This window comes from Vollenhovia emeryi, unplaced genomic scaffold, assembly GCF_000949405.1.
Source record: "Vollenhovia emeryi isolate VEMERY1.0 unplaced genomic scaffold, V.emery_V1.0 DF939144.1, whole genome shotgun sequence".
NCBI lineage: Eukaryota > Metazoa > Arthropoda > Insecta > Hymenoptera > Formicidae > Vollenhovia > Vollenhovia emeryi.
The window spans coordinates 979,473-1,002,301 of NW_011967222.1; the positions used below are offsets into that span (position 1 = coordinate 979,473).

The 22,829-nt window shown below is 46.6% G+C and overlaps 2 protein-coding genes across 2 annotated transcripts in view; one reads left to right on the forward strand and one right to left on the reverse strand.

Annotated features, from left to right (window-relative positions):
* The window catches only part of LOC105566496 (cysteine-rich protein 1-like), a 6,661-nt gene extending 4,097 nt beyond the window's left edge, over window positions 1-2,564 (forward strand). Inside the window, exons 2-3 of the mRNA XM_012020557.1 lie at window positions 1,915-2,067; window positions 2,305-2,564. Of these exons, the coding sequence (XP_011875947.1) occupies window positions 1,915-2,067; window positions 2,305-2,354 (203 nt within the window). The 3' untranslated portion in view covers window positions 2,355-2,564. The remainder of the gene's footprint in view (window positions 1-1,914; window positions 2,068-2,304) is intronic.
* Window positions 2,565-3,387: 823 nt separating this feature from the next.
* The window catches only part of LOC105566497, a 111,233-nt gene continuing 91,791 nt past the window's right edge, over window positions 3,388-22,829 (reverse strand). The window contains exons 5-11 of the mRNA XM_012020558.1: window positions 16,219-16,475; window positions 12,043-12,128; window positions 11,378-11,693; window positions 9,912-10,010; window positions 9,006-9,236; window positions 8,297-8,392; window positions 3,388-6,600 (exon numbers count right to left, since the gene is read on the reverse strand). Of these exons, the coding sequence (XP_011875948.1) occupies window positions 6,368-6,600; window positions 8,297-8,392; window positions 9,006-9,236; window positions 9,912-10,010; window positions 11,378-11,693; window positions 12,043-12,128; window positions 16,219-16,475 (1,318 nt within the window). The 3' untranslated portion in view covers window positions 3,388-6,367. The remainder of the gene's footprint in view (window positions 6,601-8,296; window positions 8,393-9,005; window positions 9,237-9,911; window positions 10,011-11,377; window positions 11,694-12,042; window positions 12,129-16,218; window positions 16,476-22,829) is intronic.

The following is a 22,829-nucleotide window of genomic DNA, read 5'->3' on the forward strand; positions in this document are numbered from 1 at the left end:
CTCTCTCTCTCTCTCTCTCTCTCTCTCTCTCTCTCTCTCTCTCTCTTTCGTTTCTCTTTTCGCTCTCTCTATCTCTTCCCCTCTCTGCTCTCCCATACGTTGCTATTCCTCATTCTCCACCATTCTCCACTACACCTCGCTTTCACCGACGCATCCTTTCCTCCCCGATGCACCCGCTGCGCTCGTCTCGTCATTTTCCAATTTCCCTCGCTGGCGCTACCGCCCTTTGTGCTTCTTCTTAGACACGGTGAAGCGTTTGAATGCAACCACCAGCCCGCTGCGGTTCTTGCTTCATTTTTTTTTGTCTCTCCTGCGAGGTTTGATATGCCGTAATGGCGCGATATGCTGCCGCGACGCAACGGAGGAAAAGAGAAATCGGTTTTCGGCTTTTGCGAGTCTTTTGTCGAATCGTTGGTTATGCGCCATATAAGAATGAGGATACTGCAAGCCAATGTGGGATATCAACGGCAAATTGATACAGAGCGTTCCAACAATCGTGCTTTATCCGTAATTATACTATAGAATCTACAACACTTAGCAAGTGTCTGTAATATAAACTGAGACTTATCTTTAGCAAAGTGTTTAATTTCGTACACGATTTAATTTTATCGGAAACTACACTGTAAAACTGACAATAACACAGCCTCAAAGTGACGAATCCGTCTCATTTAAAAACAAACGCGATAAACTATTATCTTTGTAAACAGTCGGCATTGATGAAGTCTAAATTTAAGGATAAAACATAAATAAAAAGTTAGTTTTAAAATTCTGAGTACCTTAAGAAATGTGACGCGAGTTGATTCTCCCGTTGCTTTCTCGTTAGCGTTACCGCATCTTTTTTTTTTCAGCAGTCCTATTGTACCGTGTCCCTTTCGCGCGGGCACGAAACACACATACCATACCAAATTTTCGTCGATGCATCTGGGAATTAACTGAGGTACACATGTATAATGCGACTCGCATACGAGGGGTTTAAGAATGTTTTTTTTTTTTTGAAACCTCGGCAACATGAAATCCTTTGTGAAACACGCCCGGAGTATGTTTCGCACTCGCGCCTTTAATGAATAACTGACGACGATTCCATCGGGACTTCGACATTGGATTTTTTAATTACGAAATTGCTAATGGGAGGGCTCGTTCTTATCATTCGCAATTCAGGCAACGGTACATACACACTTGATCCACGTGGAGTTTGTTCTTTCGTTTCAGGTTGCTGAAAATAAACGACAGTCGAGCCGACGTAACGACACGTAATAATATTTGTTAGACAAATCAATTTTTCGTAACAAATATTTATTCTCCGTACTCTGGGAAAAAGAGGACGGTTAGCAACCCATTTTGGGGCCCACAATTAGTAATCGAATTACTTGGATTGTTCGTAACTCTAATCTTTTACGAATTTTACCTCGCGTAACTAAAAATCGCAATTAGCTACTCTATCTATATCCAAGATTTTTAAGTAATAGTAATCAATTCTCTCAATTAGTTCTGTCGATATTCAGCAACGCGAAGATAATTTTCACTTAAGAGGCACTAACCGAAATGTTAAGTTGCTTAACTAAAAAAAAAACCGATCAACGTTACGAACAATCCAACTAATTCGATTACCAATTGTGGGCCCCAAAATGGGTCGCTGTCTTTTTTTCCCCAGAGTATCGTCCATCTTTCAGGTCTCCGTCACTTTTACTTTATCGCAGGTATCATTCGAGTTAATATATGTGCCCGCTAATTTCTCTTTTAGCGATCATCATCATCGTGCCGGTAGAGGCGTGGGAAATGATATTCCAATGCGAATACCACATTACCGTAGGAACATAAAATTTAATATGGAAAGCGCGACTATAGTTCCGCCGCGGTGTACCGCCTTTTACGTTACATCGGGGCGGACGCGTTAACATTCATCTTGTGTTGCAGCCGAGAGGAAGACATCCTTAGGCAAAGATTGGCACGGTTCGTGTTTACGCTGCGAGAAATGCAATAAGACCTTAACACCCGGGGGTCATGCCGAGCACGAAGGGAAACCCTACTGCAATCACCCTTGCTATTCAGCTCTGTTCGGTCCAGGAGGTAAATGGAAATTTTCGTCTCGGTTCGAGCGACGCGCTTCGTTTCCCCTAAAACTGCTTCATATTCAAAACCCTTCGTAGAACATCGCTATCCTGCATTTAATATATCAAATTAATGCGCATCTTCCTTATTCCATCTGTTTATACGCATATCTCGTTGCTCTTTATACTTCAAATTAGATTTGCAGCGCTTCTAATATTACAGGCTCGCGTAATAAAATGATCGCTGTTATTGCAGGTTTTGGACGTGGCGGTGCTGAAAGTTATGTCTACAATAAAAAAGTGTAAATGTAAAAGCAGTTTACTTTAATTAAGACAATTGAACAATTTCGAGTACAAGGAGCAGCTTGGACACTTAAATATAAAATAACGATCACTTTTGTTAGTTATGTATACGTATACGTAAATATCTCTATTTTCTACAGGATATTTCAGGGATGTATGTTATTGAATATAAAATAATGATACTACACAAATAACAATTAGAAAGTAATTATATGTATATGTATTCTCTATCTACTTACCATCATCCTTACCCATGTTACATTGATCTAATTTTTACAAGATAATACAGATTACATTTTCTATTATGTGCATGCGATATATGGGACTACATAACGCCGATAAGGGAGAGACGCACGTTCACGACTAGAGATGTGTTGCCATCACCTACAGAGCTGAGAATAAATTAAGAATTTTTGTGTAAAAGTATAGGCGATGTAATACAACAATTTGCCTCGCGTAATCTGTTAGTTACTCTTTGCTTTCCGTCGTATTAATTATATATTGATTTTTCCTATATTCTCTATGAGAGTGTACGTTGCCGTGAACAGATGTCGCTAAATACACTTTCACGAATTAGTAGTCAACTTTATGCCGTTTACAAAAAGTGTTTATTTCAATATAAATCAAAGCAGTTATTTTATATTATATTATAATTACAGAAATGGAAATCTTAATTTTCACCTTTAATGGCTTCTTCACTCACTTTTATTTAGCTTTCGCAAATCTACCGTGCATTTACCAGTTTTGTATGTAACAAGCCTGATTATTAGCGATGTAATTTATTTTCTATAATACATATATTGCAGTATATAAAATAAGTATAATTTTCTTTAGATGCTCTTGTTCAAAGTAAAACTATACAACTTGCAAAATGGCAATATTAAACTATGCTTAAAAAAAAGATATTTTGCAGGTATTTGATTTCTGCAGTAATTTAAATTTGTCAAATATTAAACTGGCCAATATAGTAGGTACGTGAAAAATTGAATCGGGGAATTAGGTGTAGAGATGAATTTTATGTTTATATATGTATATATATATATAAACCTCATATTTATTTAAAAAGGATGTACAGAGTTTTGTTTGCAAGTATCAACAGCGAGACTCGGCAAGAGCGGCGCACGGAACAAGAATATCACACGGAACAGATAAAATAAAATGAGATAATGTGTGCTCGATTAAAAATGCGCGGCTGCGGCGTTCGAGTCGAAATCTCAGATTCGCAAACGTATAATCGCGCGAAACGAATTCGCAATTCCGCTCATCGCTCGAATGCCGCACACAGTCGTTTTTCTCTTCGTATCTTCTATATTCAATTCCATATTACAATTGTGCTTCATCGGCTTTTCCTCCTATGGAGACTATAAAACGTTTACTGCAATATTGCTCTCTCAACGGATTCTTTGGCAAAACTTATTACACATAGGTCATCATTACAATTAATAAATAATAAATGTATTAAATAATATAATGATGATGAGATAATAATAATAAAATATAATAATAATGATAAAATAATGAAAATAGTGAAAATAGCAAATAGAATAATTAATAATCAGAGTCATTACAGTAATAGTAATAAAGTAACAATGTATAAGTATGCAAAAAAAAACGTACCGAACGTCGGACACAATGATCTAGCCCGTATTTGGCCGATTGAAATTCAAATATATCTTGTGCATGCACGCGCTAAATTATTCCTCGAACCTTATTCTGGAAAGAGTGTGCCTTTTATCTAGCAATGCCGAGCTGGAAAAATTATCGCTAGAATTGCAGTGCGAAAAAATCTCGCGGTTGTTTTTAAGCGCCTGCGTTTTTCCTCTCTGCACGGCTTCATATCACGTTATTGTGACACATAATAATTGTAAACAATTAGTATCATAAGTTGCGCTTGTTCAGTTAGCAATTTAAAAAAATGTCGTTTGCTAAAGAGCGTGACACAGATAGTGGAAACAAAGTAATTTTCGCGACAGGTTTAGTCCAGTTTAACTGTTTGATAAAAGGCGATCGACACGGACGGAGCATCGCGCGAGAGATTCAGAACTTTTATCGATTGGCTGGGATCAATAACGATTTCGATTTTGCGAGCACGCTTTGGATCGACACTAATGAATTGAAAGAACGTTTCGTATCGTTATTATACTCGCCATTTAATTTCGCCGTTTTTGTTTATTTCAGTATGCGATATTTGGCTTACTAGCGCATCTCTTTTGAATGTGACTAGAAATTGTCGGATTAAGTAGAATTGTCAAATAATTTTTCAATCTACAACATTATCCGGCAAGCTGAGTAAATTCGAGACGCATGAAATCTGTAGCGCGTGCCGCTGAAGCATCAATAATTAACACGGTAATTAAATCAGAGGAGCGCGTGTGCGCTTGCGAACGTAATTTCTCATTAAAAATCTCCGACGCCCGGCTAATTGCGCCTTCGTGATAATCTTCCCCGGCGCGTTCCGCCCGACGACGAACGGGAACCAGTACGACTTCCGCCGCAAAGCGGAAGCGTGGCGAATGCGTCGAACGGAACGGGAGAACGAGCGTGATCGCCGAGCTGTCGAGGAAGTGTCCACGCGCCGACTTGTGCTAATTACCTCGAATAAGAAAGAACGTTCTCCGTACAATGGCGATTGATATCTCGACATAACACGCGGTTAGTACGTGCTTTAGCAAAATGGGAAATTAATTTAAATAAAAAAAAATAGATTAGTTCTCTGCGAATCTCTTATCAACGAGCAACCTTTGAAATGATTGCAATTCTTTTTTTTTCAATTTTGATGTCGATCCTACGCGCCGCTCGCGATTACGCAATTAAATTTATCCGTGTGAAAAGGCCGCTCAAAACCGGCGCAAAGGTCACGCTTTCTGCCGCAACTGCGCGACGTGCTCGTTCGTTCGACGATCCGCATGATGTATATGTCGTGTGTCGGGTGCGTGCCTGCGTGCTGCGTGCGTGCGTATGTACGCGTGTGTGTACGTGCATGTGTTGGGTTTACTCGCGCGTGTGTATATGGTCTTTGGTTTCTACAAAAAATATATATAATATCCTTAACAGTAGTGATCGTTACGGTCGACTCCTGATTTAAAAATCTCAAACTTATCGTGTTATACTCTACGATATTCTTAAGGGGGTGAGGGGTCGTTGTGCCTACAGGAGAGAAAAACGTGCCGTTGGGGCGCTTGACTTTGTTTACACGAATCATATATATATAATATATATATATTTTTTATTCTTATTTATATATATGTTCAATTTATATATATTTACATGGTCAGCGACTATGCTCGCCACGCGAGCGCGCGCTCGCGAGGGCGGTCACGACCACCGCGTGGAAATTATACTAACTGAGGATCATTAAATTAAACTACCTACCGCGCCGCGGCTCTCCAGAGAGCAGCGACGCCGTCTTTAACGCTTCCGAGCATTCGAGATTCGCTCGCGTCGCCGCCATTGGCAAGTGACAAGTCGATCGATCGATGATTCTTCGGATTAATAAATAAAAACGTAAAGGGGAACGTTTATATATTGCAAAGAACAGCAGCGACACGCGGGAACTCGGTAACGCCAATGCTCTGATGTGACCGTCACTCGTCAAGCTCGTTTTACGCGAAATCACGTCGCGCGCTCATCGATCAGGTCGAATCCCCCCCCCCAAGTCCTGTCGTTCATCTTGAACGCGATGGAACTCAGAACTCCGAGCGCAACTAATCCTAGAATCGTTTTAACGTTCCTTGCCCGAAAACGCGACTTGTCCAGACTCATCAGCGTGAAGAGTGTTGGTTCGAGCCGTCCCAATCCTCTTCTTCGATCCGTTTCGTCTTCCCCGTCCGATTCATCGGTATCCCTCGCACTCTCCGAACTTTTCATTGCGCATTCCCGAAGCGGTTAAAAGGAGATCATTGCTTAATTTCGAGATGGTGTCTCTTGGTGATATGGCGTCCGTCGCAACTCGCTGTCTCACCGCTGATCGTTGGGGGATGCTCGATCAAGAGTTCCCCCGTCGTGCGGTTCGACCATCAAGCCAGGTAGAGGTCCGTCGGTGTGGCGGTGGTGTGGTCCGGCTTGGTGCAGGCGCTTCCGGTCGGCGAGGCTGCGCTGGCCCCGCTGCTGGCCCTGGTAGCCGCCAGAGGTGAACGACTAGCCACGTCGGCGCTGTTTTCCGGACCACCGCTAGTGCAACCACCGCCACCACCGCCCTGCTGCGACGTATGAGTGCTCGTGTCTCCGTTGCAGTAATAGTACGTGGAATCTACAACGAGAAGCGATTACGTTCATCGCGCATGGAATTTGCCTGGTTCTCTATACCTGCGTACAATGCCCTGTTTAACCTGGCGCGATAACATCGGACTTTTGTCACGTGCATACCTGCTAATTTTGCAGGCTCAAATTAATGCCGTATCCGCGAGTGAGATATACCCGTGCTCGCGCAGCGCCTTTCACGTTTCGTGCGCGGTTTGTAACGTTGCGTACTTAACCGTGTTTTCGCCGCAACAACTTTTCCCGTTCCGTTCTTTATGTACACGCGCGCATACACGTATCGCGCGGAATTAAGATGGAGTAAATTGTTTTCCGCGATGCGCCTATCTAATTTTCGCGTTTAATTATAGCATTCACGTAACGCTTGCGTGGAATATCAAGAACGAGGAGGAATAAGCTGAACGCGCGCGCGGAGGGGAAGTGGGCGAGAGGATTGCGATATCGCCAACGGATCTGCATTACGTGTTACGGGTTAGCGTATCGCGTGTCCGATAGGAAAGAAAAAAAAAAGAGCGGTTTATTATTCTATTCGTTGCTGCACGCGCGATGCGCGGCCCTCTTCTGGTGTGCTCGCACCTCGAGGTATCGCGATCTCGACTTAATGCCGCCAATCTTGTACGTTATGAGGGATAGGCATCGAATCGGGATTGTATTAGAACCGGACGGAGAACGCGACGTGGCTCCTTACGGGGAACTAGTTCGGTGTTATCTGATATGAATCGAGTTGCAACTCACGTTAACGAGGAACGAGGCTAGGAAGTTCTATTTAGATCGCGAGGAATTGTGTCCGCGCGCGCGCTGTTACACGAGTGTAACCGGGAATAAGGTTTTTGCTTGGTCATATTTTTTTGCGTATCGCGTACAGGTAATTCCTGTAGAGTAACGAATACGGCTGGCTCTCGCGCGTTTATTACTTAGGCCCTCTTTTTACCAGCCTCGGTTAGATTAACCGACGGCTAAAACTTGCGGGGCGCCAACAGAGAGTGGAGGTGAGGTTGATAATCACCTTCGGGACAAATTTTAACTGTCGGTTAGTCTAACCGAGGTTGGTGAAAGAGGCTCTCCAGTACAATAAAGTGAGCAAGCGAGAAGGCTCTCGAGCGTGGACCTGGATAGCTCAGTTGGAAGAGCGTTCGCCCGGCAAGCGGAAGGTTCGAGTCCTAGCCCGTTATTTTTCTCGACGAAAATTAATAAGTGGCGCGTCTTAGTGCCTACCTCCCCGAAGGTGCACCCCTATTTATTACTTTGGAGGCCGTGCTCGTTTCGCATTCGCGAAAGCTGAATAATAGTGGCAACTTAAAGAGATTTCTTCGTTTGAATTTACACCTACGACTGAAAGACGGTGTCTCAATCAATCTCTAGAAGATTTGGTCTTAGCAATTGCGTCCGCGTTGGTGGAAAAGGGGGGAATGGGACAGAGATAGGCTATCTCACTCTTCTACGAGTCTATGTTTCTCTCTCACTCGCGGGAATTTGACGAACTCTTTAAGGCCTGTACTGATAGAAATGGACATTAGAGCAAGTAACAAACGCGTCGTTTTCGTGAACGACTGTGTAATGACCGGCTGGCCATTAGCCGTTCTGGCATCGTTATCGATTGCGTTACCGAAATGTTGGTCTACCTCGCTAGTATTGTCATATTTCGATGATCCTGATCTATTCGGTACTCATACTCACTGTTTACTTACTGAGCAACCCGCTTGTCGCTGCTCCATAACCATAGCCGCTGTACGGTGCACTCGAATACTGGGAATATGCAGCGCTATACGCGTAGTCGCCACCACCTGGACAAAAGTCGACGGTAAACTGATTAGCGTGGGCTGACAGTGTCGACATTTCTAGAATTAACGCGTTATGTTAGGGTCTTAATTAATTCTCGAAACTGCAGGTGTGAATTCGCGCGGAAATGCTCTACAAAATAAATTAGATTCTTAAGTGCAGATTGACTCTGATGGCAACATACGGGTTCGTGATAGTTAACGTTCAATTGAAATAACGGTTATTGCTGTAACTGATGCTAAACGACATAACTACAACAATTCTCTTTAGAAAACGAAATATTGACGTAATACAGAATAAATAATTCATTCGTGTATATACACATATGTAATTTCTGCGAGTAAGCACACAAAAAATAGTATTCCAATTACGTGTCGGTTAATATCATCATGGTATCCTCCATTGGTACGCGACTCTGTCTCCAATGGAACAAAATCCACCCCTCCGGCAAAATTGCCGCCGCTCGTCGCCCCGAACTGGTAAATCAGCGCTCCTCAGACAGAGCTCTGACTTACCCTCCGAATGTACCGCCGGGCTCGGTTCAACCCCTGGAGGGTACACGAGCGCGCCTGTCCTTGACGAGAATGGTTTAAGCAAGCGGTTTTTCGTTGTACTCACCGGTGGCGTAGTGTCCGAAACTTGGGAGCATCGTCGAGTACGGTGGTATCGCAGAGGCTACTTGGGGCTGAGAAACTGGCGGCTGCAAGACCGTCAGTCCGGGATCCCCTCCGGGGGTGTTGGGGGCCGCGGGGGTGGCGTTTGTCTCGTTCTGCAACGAAATCGGGGGACTTTGCTCGCCCCCACCGGCCCCCACCCCGACATACGATACTGCGACGGTACTGCTCTCTGCTATGGCCATGCACAACACAACACGACATTCGAATCAAGCACTAGCTAACGATCAGCGCCTTACGTCTAAAGCTTAATTAAACTGTTTTGGTGGGGACCGGGAAGAAAATCGGGATTTGGGATCTTATTAATAACTTTAGAATTGTATGTGCCTTTCACAAATGCAGCGGCCTTTTGTTTAATATTTTGCTTAATATTCTTTCATTCCTTTTGCTGCTTCATGATTCCGCCAATGTATAAATGACATTTTTACAAATCAACACAGAAATTTTAGTCTCGGAAAAAAAATTGTTGTACAAGAGCAAAGGCTTAGTGCACCGTTTTCGTCTGACTTGAATGTAAAATATAATTTTTAGAAAACAGAAAAGAAAAGAAAACGAATATCGTTATCTCTTTGCAGTATGTGCTTCGTGTATATTTTTTAGACATAAAGTACAAATGATTGTGGACGATAAAAGGATTTGTATGGAGAACGGGGGAGGGGGGATGCCGCGTTTAATCTCGCGGCAAGTTAACACCATAAACACTCGACGTGGTAGTGACACACTTGAGACGTGGACATATTAGTTGGACACGCGCATATCTGAGAGAGGCTCAATAAAACCTTATGCTCAGCGAAACAGGTGTACATGATTCGGCACGACCGTAAGAAGACTAAAGAGGTGGCGAACTCACCGGTGGTGTGGTAAGGAGACATGTTAGCCCCGTCCAATGTTTGGCTCAATTTTAGTTCTTGCATCGTCAGTGGCGCGAGCGGCGTCAAAGTACCACCTGCTATTAAGGGATCCCCATTTTTCCGTTATTGCGGTTCTCGTATCGTCGACGGCCAATCAAGGCGGAACGTTAAAAGGTTGTTTCGTGGCGGGGAACGCCCGTTTATTGTCGAATCAAGGATACATCGCTCGTAAAAATCGTTGTGAGGGACAGCGAAAACATTTGCGTAGCGCAGCTGATTTCTTCGCGTCCATGGACGCGCTCGGCAGTATGGAAGTCCAAGTACTCTCGCGTTCACCCGCGGCCAAGCACTTTACTCGCGACACTGCTACATATTAACGACGGCGAGCCACGATTGCGACTTTGACCGTTTATGTTGTCCTTCAAAAATACTTGGATCCGGGGGGGAGAGCGAAGATTCTCGATTGAATTTCATGAGATGAAGCCGCCGTTACACGCCTCGCTTCGTCCATTCCGAAAAGCACCGATCGGGAGAATTCGCGGCGCGACGCGGCGTGACCGAGTTGCTCGCAACACGTGCCACCGGAGAAAGTTCCGTTCATGTGTTGTGCACCACGTTCGGCGCGGTTATATACTTCTCAATACTTTGTACCATCTGTATACGTTCCGCCGCTGATCGACCGCCTTTAAACGGCGTAAGAAAAGTAGAGAACGAGATGAAAAGTGGAAGAATGAACGAAAGAAAGCGTGAGAGGGTGAATATATACGTAATATGGAGAAGACATGGGTAAAAGGATCCGCGAACAAGAGACTTCGGCGATATACCACTTAGATCTTAGATAATAGATAAGAACAGAGACACAAGTATAGACCGAGAGAAAGAGAAAGAGAGAGGGGGGAGGGAGAAAGAGAAGGAAGAGAGACGGCTGTTGGGAGAAGTGAGAGCGGTATTCCCTAAAGCTGAAAACGCCGAACCACCGTGTGGAGCCTTCCGCCACCTCTTCTGCCGCTGCTCGGCACAGCTCATGCATTATTAAAGCCATGTATTTAGCCGATATGGGTATGCAAAGCAAGACGTAAGCCGCAATAATAAGCGTACCGGGAGGAAACGAGAGAAGGAGGGAGAGTCGAGAGAGAGAGAGAGAGAGAGGGAGGGGGGAGAGAGAGAGAGAGAGAGAGAGAGAGAGAGAGAGAGAGAGAGAGAGAGAGAAAGAAAGAAAGAAAGAGAGGGTCTTGGGCGCAACGGGAGAGTAGAAGGATAGGAAACGAAGGTGGTGGAATGGGACTCGGTGCACGGCATTACGTACAAGAGGTTGTGGTGTACACACTATCTGGGATTTCCGTGCGAGGGGAGGAAGAGACGGCAGAGAAAGAGACAGAGGAGCCACGCTTGACGGGGATGAGGGGGTGTCGGAAAGTGCCGGAGGGTGCCGGAGGGTGAAAAGAGAGGGAACAAGCACGCTCACCTATGGTGCCCCCTATGGGCGGGGTGTAAAGATGAGGCGTTTGCGCCTGCGTCATCGTGCTGATGGTGCCCAGGGAGTCGTACAGCTCGGCGGAGGTGGCAATAGCGTTCCCGGGGAATCCGCTGTGTTCGTAATAACCGCCGCCTCCGCCGTTGCCGCCGCCAGTGCCGCCGCCGCCGCCGCCGCCACCGCCGCCATTTCCACCGCCGCCGTTTCCACCGCCGTTCGTACCGGCGGTCGTACCGCCGCCTCCACCGCTACCAAGCTCGCTCAGGAGCTTGTGCTCGTCCTTGATGCTCCATTTACTCGACCACAGCTGCAACATAGACCGGCGAAACCTGAAGTCGAAGTTCGCGAGTTGGAGGGACATCCGAGAACAAGCGCCAAGATTGACTTGAATGTTGTAGCTCGGCCTGACTCGGTCCCCCGATTACTGCAAGAGCTGGCCGAGAGTTGCGCGGAAATTCTATGGAACTTGGCGGCTTGCTTTTGATTGATTAGGGCATTTTAATGGGAATACGCTACCGGGCCTGAGACTCACGCCTGAGATTACTACCCGATCCGATCCCAATTACCTGTACGGTAATACGGGGCAGTCTGTTGCGCGATTGAATGCGTTTCCATGAGTTACTTTCGAAACATACTTGAATTTCTTCGATACTCACATTTGAATACAGCTGGTCGCCATTGTAATTGTTCCTTTGCCTCTTCAAATCATTCTCGGCGTGATCATTCAGCTCGCGATTATCATCTGCAAAAGTTTCAACAATCATTAGAGACAGTTCCCTTTCTAATTCATAGCAACGTAGCACGAGGATATACACGTATCCTCGTTCAATACTGATCGCTAGCGGCGATTCCAATATTAGAGCAACGTGCAGAACGCCCGATGAATGTTATTTCCGTCGGTGTATATCTCGAATTTGATAATTTCGGAGCGCGAGGGAAAATGGATCGGCGACGGACCGACGGCACATCAACCGGCGCGATCGCATGTACAGCTATCCACCCACACGCGGCCCTGTATGCGGCCGGTCTCTCGTATTACCCACGAATCAAGACACAAATTAAACGTGGCCGGCCAAAACTAAATTGAATCTGTCGAGGGCTGGATGCGCGGCGGCGCGGCGTGGCTCGCGCGCGTAGACGGCGTATGGCATTGATAGATAGAGAAACAATTTCGATTCTATTATATGTCTTTATTATCTCCCGGCCGTCCCGGCGGTTTAATATAGGAACAGGCACGTGGGACGAGTGTCGTTATTCCGGTACCGAGGGTGTGGGCATCGCGAACCCTTGCCGGGGATGAGGTCGTGAACGGAACCGACCGGTGAGAGGTATAGGGACGGACGGCGAGAAGGGGGCAAGGGGGACGACAGTACGAACGCAATGTCACTGGTGGGGGTAGAGATAGTCCAACGTTCTGGGGTATCTCGAATAATTAAATGACCATCCGAGGGTGGGACGGGCGGAGCGCGCCTAGCATAGGGCTCGTTAAACCTCCCTGTCAAGTTGTGATTGTCCGGCCGGCCGAGAGCGACGATCCCGACCATTCGAGCGGCAGGGTTTGTTCCTGGACCGCTATAAAACCCTCGTTTCAAACACCGGCGGCGGCGGCGGCAGCGGCGGTGCCCCGTGCGCTCTCTCTTCCCGTTCCCGTTCCCAGTCCCGCTCGAATTTTACGATTTGATCGGCCGAGTTAATCGCGGCCGCGCTGTGCCACGGCATACAGACGCGTACCGCGTTACGACACGGTTTTACTGGAGTTTAGGGCGCTTCCTGGGGACATCGCAGTTCCACTTTGTAATTGGGATCGCGTACGTGAATCGGATTTCGAGTGATGAGTTAGTAAAACGACAAACGCTACCATGGGCCAACGATACGTTCTATCGTGTTAGGGGTACATTGTTCTTGTTAGGGAAGAGTATATTGCATTAGGAAGTAGTTCAGTATTGATTTCATAAGCGTGTCATCGAGCGTGTTCTTTTCCAACGAAATTGAAAGACCGTAATTAGTTCAGACAAGTAGAATTTATGTAGGATGTTAAACTTAAATGTTGACACGTTTACATCTGCATATCTTCCCCTTTTTTTTTCCTCGTTGGATACGAGTCAGAGTTTGCGGACTTGGAAAAGTCGAAAGCATAGCCGGTCCTCGACAGATTTCACAACGAATGAATTATGTCGCGCGGAAGGAAGGTCAGTGCGTTCCCCGAAAAAAAGAGCAGTAAATCGAATAACTCGATTGATGCTCAAGAGGGCAAATGCACGCGCTTGCACGAGCGAGCGAGAGAACGTTCGTTCGCTCGCTCGCGTTATTCGAAAGCAATTGAGTCAATGTTAAGCAATACAATACACGGGTAATAATGGACTTTGGGGCGAATCTGGCCCCGCGGTGTATCCCCTACGTCCAGGGGATATATAGGGTGGGACACGGCGGGTTCTGGGATTCTGCATGGGGTCAGAAGCGCGCAGATGTAACGCGACAACAAACAGCCCCGATAGATTGCAATGCTTCCCTCGAGAGGTCGTTCGTAAATTCGTAATAAGGTCCGGGATCTTTGGCTATGTCTTGGCTCGTTTTGTCGAAGACATAAATAATGGCGCGCTGGGACCGCTTCGATTTTTCTCGATCGACGAGTCTCAAATTGCGGGAACGCGTCGGCGTTCGTTCGCGAGCTCGAGACACGATAGAGCTTCCTCCTTCGTGCGCCTTTGACACACGCGGCATTGATATTGCTAAAATAATTAACTGAAACACGGCAAGCGGTAGTTGGAGTCGCGGCCGAGCTGAAACCGCCGCGGAACAACGGCATTTTCGCCGCTGGAAAGTTGAAACAGAATCGATCGCGCTCTGTAACACAGTTTTTCCCGCGAGCCTCTCTGGTCAGAGCGTTTCATTAAATTTGAGCACTTGCGGCTAGGTTAACGCGACGATCGGTCGATTTTTGCGTTCTGACGCACGGCAGCGGAGGAACGATCACTCGGGACGATCACCGTGCACGCGCTCGTTGAAATTCCAGGCGGTTAGGAGCGTACGCGTACACGTACGTACACGCTGATGATCTCCCCGGAGGATAGGGAGGCTAATGTGTCGCCGGGGCCGAGATAGAGAGGAAGCCGCCTGTGGTCTCTGTCTCTCTGTGAAGTTTATAATCTAATACGTATACCTACCCTCTCGGCGCGAGCGCACGCTCGCAAAACATTGAGTGCTCTCACCGCGGACGCGACCACTTTTGCGGCCGCGTATCGCCGCTCTCATAATCCGATTATATTGAATTACCCATGTACCTATCGGCACACTGCGCGCCGCGTTCCCGCGTACGAATCGATATACCTCGCCGCGAAACGCGCGCTCGCGGAATTTTGATCGAGCTCACGCGCGCGCGGTTTTCCCCGCTGCACCGCATCGCGTAACGCTGCGGCCTGCCCGTGTATGTACCACGGAATAGGAAAAAGACGGCTGTCCCGCGGCATCACGATCGTCGAATTAATTCGATCCCCGGCGACGCGGCTAAATGGATTAGAGGACTTTTTTTTTGCGCCAACATCTCGGAGGACGACGACATTATTTCGCAGCTCGCGAAATAAGCGACGAATTGCTCTCGCGACGCGAGATCGGCAAGGAAAACCTCCCGCGGAGCCAAAGCGCCGCCGTCGGTCACGTGTACGCGGCACGTGTCACGAATATTTCGGTCCGCGTTATTCACGCAATGACAGCAGAATGAATCGCAACACGTGCTCGGTGACGTTTGACTGATAACCTTGCTGTGTGCGCGGCTAATCTTGGTTCGCCCGGGGCAATAAGTGCTCCAAGTGGCTCGATCACTCGCAAACGAGCGCGTACGACTAGAAAATGCGTAAACTCAAAACATATGTCCCGATAGACAAATATCTCCGTTCATGCGCAAACAATATCGTCGCATTCCACTTTTGTCCACTTTTACTCCAATCGTCGCTCACTGTTGTCGTTTGAGAAGTTATCTGCACGTGGTATAAATGAGTAGAAAGTGTCGCATGTAACGAGATTTATCAATTGAACTGTAATCTTTGTCTCTGTATGTTTATTCGAGTAGCCAATTGGATAAAATACAATTCACGAGTCTTCGTGAAGACTAAGTAAAGCGAAAACTTGAACATTGGAGACAATAAGGGCATTCAAATGGGGACTGACGGTGCTTGCGATGGCGTCGTAGTATAATATTATTGTCTTTGCGAAATAGTTTAACTTCTCCATTACCCGGGTTGAAATTTTGGTACTATTTTGACATTTTTAAGGATAATTTACACCTGCTTACCTGATCTATACATCTACATAGACCAGCAATAACCTACTTTGATGACATATTTTTTTACTCTCCTCCCTTGAATCTTTAATTCTAAAAATTTACTTTAGCTCCCGAGCTAAATCGACTTGATTCGTTCGTCGTGACGACGACATAAATGATATCATATTTGAACGTCATTACGTCGAATCTCTAGTTTTTACAAGCGACGATTACTGCGTCACGGTCCATACTTATACGAAACAATGATTCACTCTCGAGTATTGTAACGTTACCTGAAAATTCGCTACTATTCAATTTATATATCCGCGATATTAATAACGCTTCTTCCTCTTCATGACGCCGTGCATTTCGCTATCGTGCTGCTTCGCTTCGAGAGTTGTGCAAGTTCAGTTGCAATTCGATATCTCAACTAAAGCGATCCCGTGGCCGATAATAAGCATTGGATTCAGTATTGAATAATGTTACACGATGACAGAGCGTAGTAGGTGCGCGGAGATGCGAACGAAGGAGCAAGGTCAGCGACACGAGCGAGGAGAAACTGCAAGTGACTCACCGTCAACGCTGCGTTTTCTCTTAATGCTGTTGCCATTGGGGTCCTGGTGGTGCGCCGGGATGCCCAGGATGCCACTGATGCTGTAGGCGTTGGGAGCGGTGGCGGCGGGATGACCTGCCGCCGTCGCAGGTGCATGTGCTATCACCGACACGGAACCGCCCGATCCCGGCTGACCTTGCTGTTGACCTTGCTGCTGCTGCGCCTGCTGTTGCTGATGCGCGTGCTTCGCCTTCTCCGCCGCCTTGTTCCTCACGATCCTGCGAACAATAGGTCAGGCGTCGTATATAGCGTACAGTAAAACCGCCGTGTCACCAAGACGTCTTCACCCTCTCTTTCTCGATTAAAAGTCCGAATAAATCGCGACAACGTCCGTTGATTTGGATCTCATTGAAAGCGCTTTCGGCAAAGTCGAAGCGTAGACGCATCTGCGCTGCGCGCGCTGCGTATCTATTAATATACAGTGACTTCATAGTGCAACAATGGAGTGGCACAAAGTACCGATTGTTAATTCCAAGTCTGTCGGGCGCGGAGCGATTCGCGTTTGAGATTGATGATGAAGCTTGGCATTGTTACGAGACAAGATCTTCCTGTTGAGCGCGCGCGCGCGGTGCTGCGCGGCGATTTGACTCTTGAGCGGTGATAAACGGAGATCAAGATATCGAACGATCGGTCGCGATCACACGATCGCCAATTTGGAACGCGTGGGTTGTGAAATAGACAAAAATCCGAGGGGACGTAACATCTTGTATCTCAGTTCAACGGAGATACCTGTCGCAAAAATACCTCTTCCAAAAGTGATCTCTCTTCGGCGAGTGCCTGTTACACTCGTTGCGGAAGGGCAGAACGAGCTGCCACGGCGAAAGTAACGATTGTTCATTCCAATTCCATCACGGCCGATCATAAATCCCGACATCGCCGCTTAGAGCGCGAGGCTACGTCCGCCTGGCTTCGCCGGCGATAACCGGCGAAGCCGCCCTATGCGGTGCCGATCCGCGAGTCACGGGTTACATGATGATTAATTACGATTACGCGGGTCACTTCGCGTACGAGGCGATCATTCTTCTCGACTCCGATGTATAACCTAGACCTACCTACCTACCGCGAGCGTACACACTCGCGCGAGTGTGCCCGTTGTTGCACACGCACACGAGGGGAGACGCGAATCGTTTCATTATCGTTGGCTGACGTCGCGTCGGGACCGTCGGCCGCTACCTTCGGATAGCGACCAGCGACGTGACTTTGCGGAACTTGGTCGCATCGTATCATAATCGCATCGAGGGAGAGTCGCCGCCGCAGATGTAACGGAGTGGCCACATCTCGACTCTCCGTTTCCTCCACCCCCGCCGAGTACGGGCGTATGCACTGGCTGCTTATTATCCGTGATATATTGCGCGTGCGGTTTCAATGGTCAGCCGCTCTCCCGACGTCGGTATCAATTATCCCGACGAATATTCACGGCGGTACACTGTTAATCTCGCGCGTGCGACTCGCCGCGAAACATCTCGCGCGGACCAACTTGCGCGTTTTACGGCGCCGACGACCGGCCGCGCCCGGTACGCCCTTTCGGCCTTGGATGATTTAACGCTCTCCGCGGGTAACGATCAACTTTTTGCTCATGTAGGGTGCGCACAGGCCGGCAACGTCCTCGCCGGAACGCGCACAGCCCGGTGACGAATCGGTCGGTGCGCTTTCCAAGATGCTCGTAACTCGAGGAGGACTCTTTTATGCAATAGATACGTGGAGTATAGACTTGGGATCGTAGCGTTTCTCTGATAAATTGTCGATAATGATGTGTCATTTTCGTAGACTTGCATTTTCGCATCTCGCAGCAACACTCGTGGTACAATCAACTCGCTTCCTTTCGTCGACGAGAATGCTAGAAAGATTGCTGAAAGTGTAAACTCGCGCGTGGTGGAATTCGCAGAGATAGTACGCAACGTGTGTGCTATACACATATACGTTTGGTCGTAAACCGGATACTTCGTTCTTTTTCAATGATCATTCTTTTTCACCTCGTAATGCACTTTGGAGCGCGTCAGGTCAACGATTCCTCGCCGGGATGGGCCAGTACGTAATGGATCGACATTAAGTCCTTCGTTTCTGCCGTGGATGTGTTTGTGGGCTAGGTAATCGTGGGGGTGCGAGCAACGGCGATCAATCAGATGACACCTGTTGCCCAACCTCCCTCGTTCGTTCGCCACCTTCACCAATTCGCAACAATTAGCAGCGATCCTTATCAAGGTTAGACTCTAGGGTGGCCGGGGTACCAACGATCCTAAACCGACGAGTTATCGCACGTCGCTCTCTACACATGGAAATTTCACACCTGCAGTATGGCCAATCGCTATCATGCTCTTCGATAACGACAAGCTAATTAACCCGATATTACTCTCGTTATTGCTTCATGTCGTAGAGCAGATAGATACGTTTATACATGTTAATTATTAATTAAACGCGATTTTTATTAATTACGCACGATTCTCGAGTTTTCCTCTGAACGTATTCTACAGAACATTTTCTAGTGAAAATTCGAAAATTTCTATCGAGTAGAAATAAAATGACGCGGAATCTTTAAGAAAATATTTGGAGGCACAGAGAAGACGATTTCTGTGGTTTTAATAAATTTTGTTGTATCCAAACAAATTTGATATTTGGAATGGTCCAAACAAATAATTTCTTTGAATTAGAAGTAATATATAATATATCTTTGTCTGAAATACAACATTCGTTTGAAACACAAGGTATCTTCTCTTCAATCTAAACGATATTATTGTTTCATTGAAACAACATTATCGTTTGATAGAAAATATGTGAAAAGAAATGTATATGCATGCATCTTTCTCCCTCTACATTAGAATTTTTCCTTCATTAGAAGAAGAAAGGTAAACACTGAATTAGTACACTATGTTCAGCTATAAATAGACCATTAGATGATTAAACTGCGTCTGCTGATGCGGTCGCTTATATGTTATATCTGGCTGCCGTGATTTTACTTACGAGTTCAGCGAACTTCATAACATAATTATTTAATTGAAAGATATTACTTTAATTAATATTGTCTTTTCCATAAAATAATACAGATTGTTTGAATGAAACAACAAATTTTTCTATTCAAACAAATAATGTTTCGTACAAGCATATGTTGTTTCAGTGAAACAAATTTCAATCAAATAAATAGGAATACTAAGTCCGAAGAAACCTTTTTCTCTGTGGGTACAAGACAAATATTGTTCTCTTCCGGAAAACATTATACGGCATACCGTAGCCTGATAAAAACGTTGCCGTGTTCGCTCGCTATATAATCAGCGATGCGTTATTATTTTTTCCACGGTGAAACGCGAGAGGTATTTCGTGAATGATGAAAATCAGACGCGTGGCTTCCGCGAAGCAGCACGTAACGACTTCTACTCGCGCGGGCATAATGAACGTAATCGACGATCTAATAAATGCAACGGCGCCCGAGGAGAGATAGTCCTTTTGGTATAACAGGTGCAGATTATATCGTAATACAGATGGTGCGAACCGTTGCGACACGGCGCGCTTCGTTCGGCGAACGCGGCCGAATGAGCGAGAGCTCTCGCGTTAAAATTCATTGCGCGCCCGGGCCTCGGCGCTCTAATTAACGTAATCCTTTGCGAGCGTGCTCGTTATCGATGCATTGCTAAATATCAGCAGCCGGTTGGTAATTTTCTATGCCACTGGCAGAGGATGGGGCAATTCGCCAAAGACTAATCGAGTAGTTGCGCGGTTTTGCGCAAGTGAATTGCGATGTTGCGTTATCATTTTCGTGACGTTATGTTCAAAATGCTGACACGCAGACGGCGAGTTAAGAAAAAGCGTTTCTTCGAGTTTTCTGAGACGAAAATGATCGGAGACATCTTGTTCATAATGCGGAACATTGATCCTCCGAAAAACTATCCTTTTCGAAAGGGTAGGATTGTATCGATCGTGCAAAACGAGGAGTACACTAAGAGTAGTCTGAGATAGAGAGAGAAAGAGAAACAGAGAGAGAGAGTCTTTTATGGGCAGAGGAAAATAGAGAAGCGAATGGATGAGAACGAAGTTCGTACGACGTAACCCCAACATTTTCCTGACGCTACAATGTTTCTCCCTTCGTGCTCGATTCTCCGTTCTTGTTCTTCTCTTTCCCTTTTCTTTGTCTCTCTCTCTCCCTCTCTCTCTCCCCTACCTTTCCGGTACTTCATCTAATCATTGAGTGCGCCTTTTCTTCTGTGCTTTTCCCCGTGGCGATTCTTGTGTTGCGATCTGCGGCGCGAGACGTTGCGAGCTCGACGTTTTCCAACACAGATTTCACAACTTGCTTTACTTCTTCCATCTATATAATTAAGCTTCCATGCTTAGAGCTGATAAATTGCGAACAGTACCGCTAACGTTGTGAGAAAGCAATTGCCATTTGGTGCGTATTACAAATTACAATATATAAATAAACAAGATCGCGGCCCTTTGTAACATCCAATCGTACCAATCGTTCAAGTCTTCCCGGCAATCAAACGTCCATTGCAGTTGTTTCCGCCGCTTGAATCTTGGCTGAAATCGCGTTCAATAGTTGCGCGTCGTAAAGTTAGTTAGCTCGCTCGCATTTTGGCGCGAATTTGCGAGTTCGCTATTGGGGGTTGCGAGCGTGTTGCCGGAAAATCATGCGATGGCTTTCGTTCGTGTTCGGGAGTAGGGAGAAGAAAGTCCCTCGATTCTTGATACGGCAGGCACGAGAAAGGGGATTTTCCGCGAATGATACGAAACGACGTTCTCCTTCTCTCACGGTTACGATGCTTCAGAGAAACCGGAGGTGGCGCCTCGGAGGAAGGCTTGGTAGAATTATGAGGGTAGAGTGTGTCGGGGGTGCCACGTGGGAAGAAGCTATGCCTCCCCTGGCGCCGTCAGATCGTTCCCCAACGGCCACTCCTGAACTAAACTGCTCCGCTACCTACCCTGAAGTGCCATCTCCCACTCCAAAGTCAAGCTTCCTTGCCGTTCGCTTTAAGTATGTGGATGTCGCAGCCGCATACACCGCTTAAGTCTCAGGATTGCGTGTACTTAGAAATTTAAGGACAACGAAACGAATTATCTACCCTGGAATGATATTTCTTAAAACGCTGGAAAGACAGCATAGAAAACAAAGTCGTAGCTTCGCTTCAATATGCAACATTAGGGCCCACGCTTTTATAATCGCGTGAGTGGTTAATTATAAAAAATGCGTACGCACTTTTCGGGTAACGAAGCAATAGAGGGAGTGTGAATCGCCCAAGTTATTTTGAGCGTGTCTGGCGACTGTACGTCTCGAATGCGTAGTCGACAACGACGTTGAATGGCTCTTTATTGGCCGGAATTTATTTCTAACAAACCGATAGTGACTGTGGAAATATAACGGACGCGTCCGAACGCGTACGAGTATTATCGTACAGGCCGACTCCGATGATAGAAGTTTGCGCCCCACCGCCCCACCGCCCCCGCGATCCCGTCACGGCTAGGAAAATCGTAGGCAACCACCACGAGCGACGTTCCGAGAAAGCAGGAGATGAGTTCGGGTTCGTGCCACAGCCCTGGAACCACAAACTTTAATGTCGGCATTACTTTTATGCACGACTTTATGCCAAGTATCCCATCAAATATATGACCCGCACTCCCGCACGCTTTCCTCCAGGATGGAGAGAGCACCCTTCTCCCGACTTACCCGATCCTACCCCCGATCGTCCCGTACTCGCGGCCGCGCGGCTAAATTATTGCGAATAAAACTTTATACTCAAATTACCTCTACGCCAACTTTATCACATTTTGCCGGCGCTGGGGCTGCCTAGGTTCTCCCGCCGCCGTCGCTGCTACCACCACCATCGTGCCGGCGCGTTCTCCAACCTCCGACGTTTCCTTCTGTCGGGGGTTGGTGACTGGGCGGATTTAAATTCTCCTCTCGCGAATCAAGATTAATTTCTTCGGATCTCGAGCACGGCCGTCCGCGCGGTCGCCGTAGTTTAATCCTTTCGAGACATTATTCAGCTAGTTACGTTACGAGGATAGGTTTCTACCGATGTTACTAAAGATCAATGATCTAACGATGAAGGTGAGGTATTCTGGATCGCCGACGGGCGTGGATCATGATCGTAGTGTGGGCGAAAAGAGGCGATCGATGGTTGTCAATGAGCTCAGATCGCTCGTTAGCGAATACGTATACACGCCGGTGAATATCGCGAGGGATTTCCGGATTGCGATGCGAGCGCAAACGATCTGTAATTGTCAATTATCGTGGTGCTCGTTAGGCGTCGGCTGTTATTGATCGCTCAAAGTGCTGGTGGATCTTGTATCGACCGAAGGAAAGAAAGAATGTTTTATTAACGCAACGAGAGAAAGCGGGAGGGGAAACGGAACGTGTGTTTCATTTCTCATCGACTTGAATCTTTGCGTATCCATTGTATCGATTACATGGGACGAAATTATAAAGCTAACATTTACTTTGCAAATTTTATAACAGCAACAACCGTTATTTTTTTGGTATTTAAGTATTTAATGTAAAACAGATGCAACACTAAACTCGCAGAATCCAGATAACATTTAAATTGTTCTCTTGCGGTACGCTACTCTTACGACGTCGCTGCATT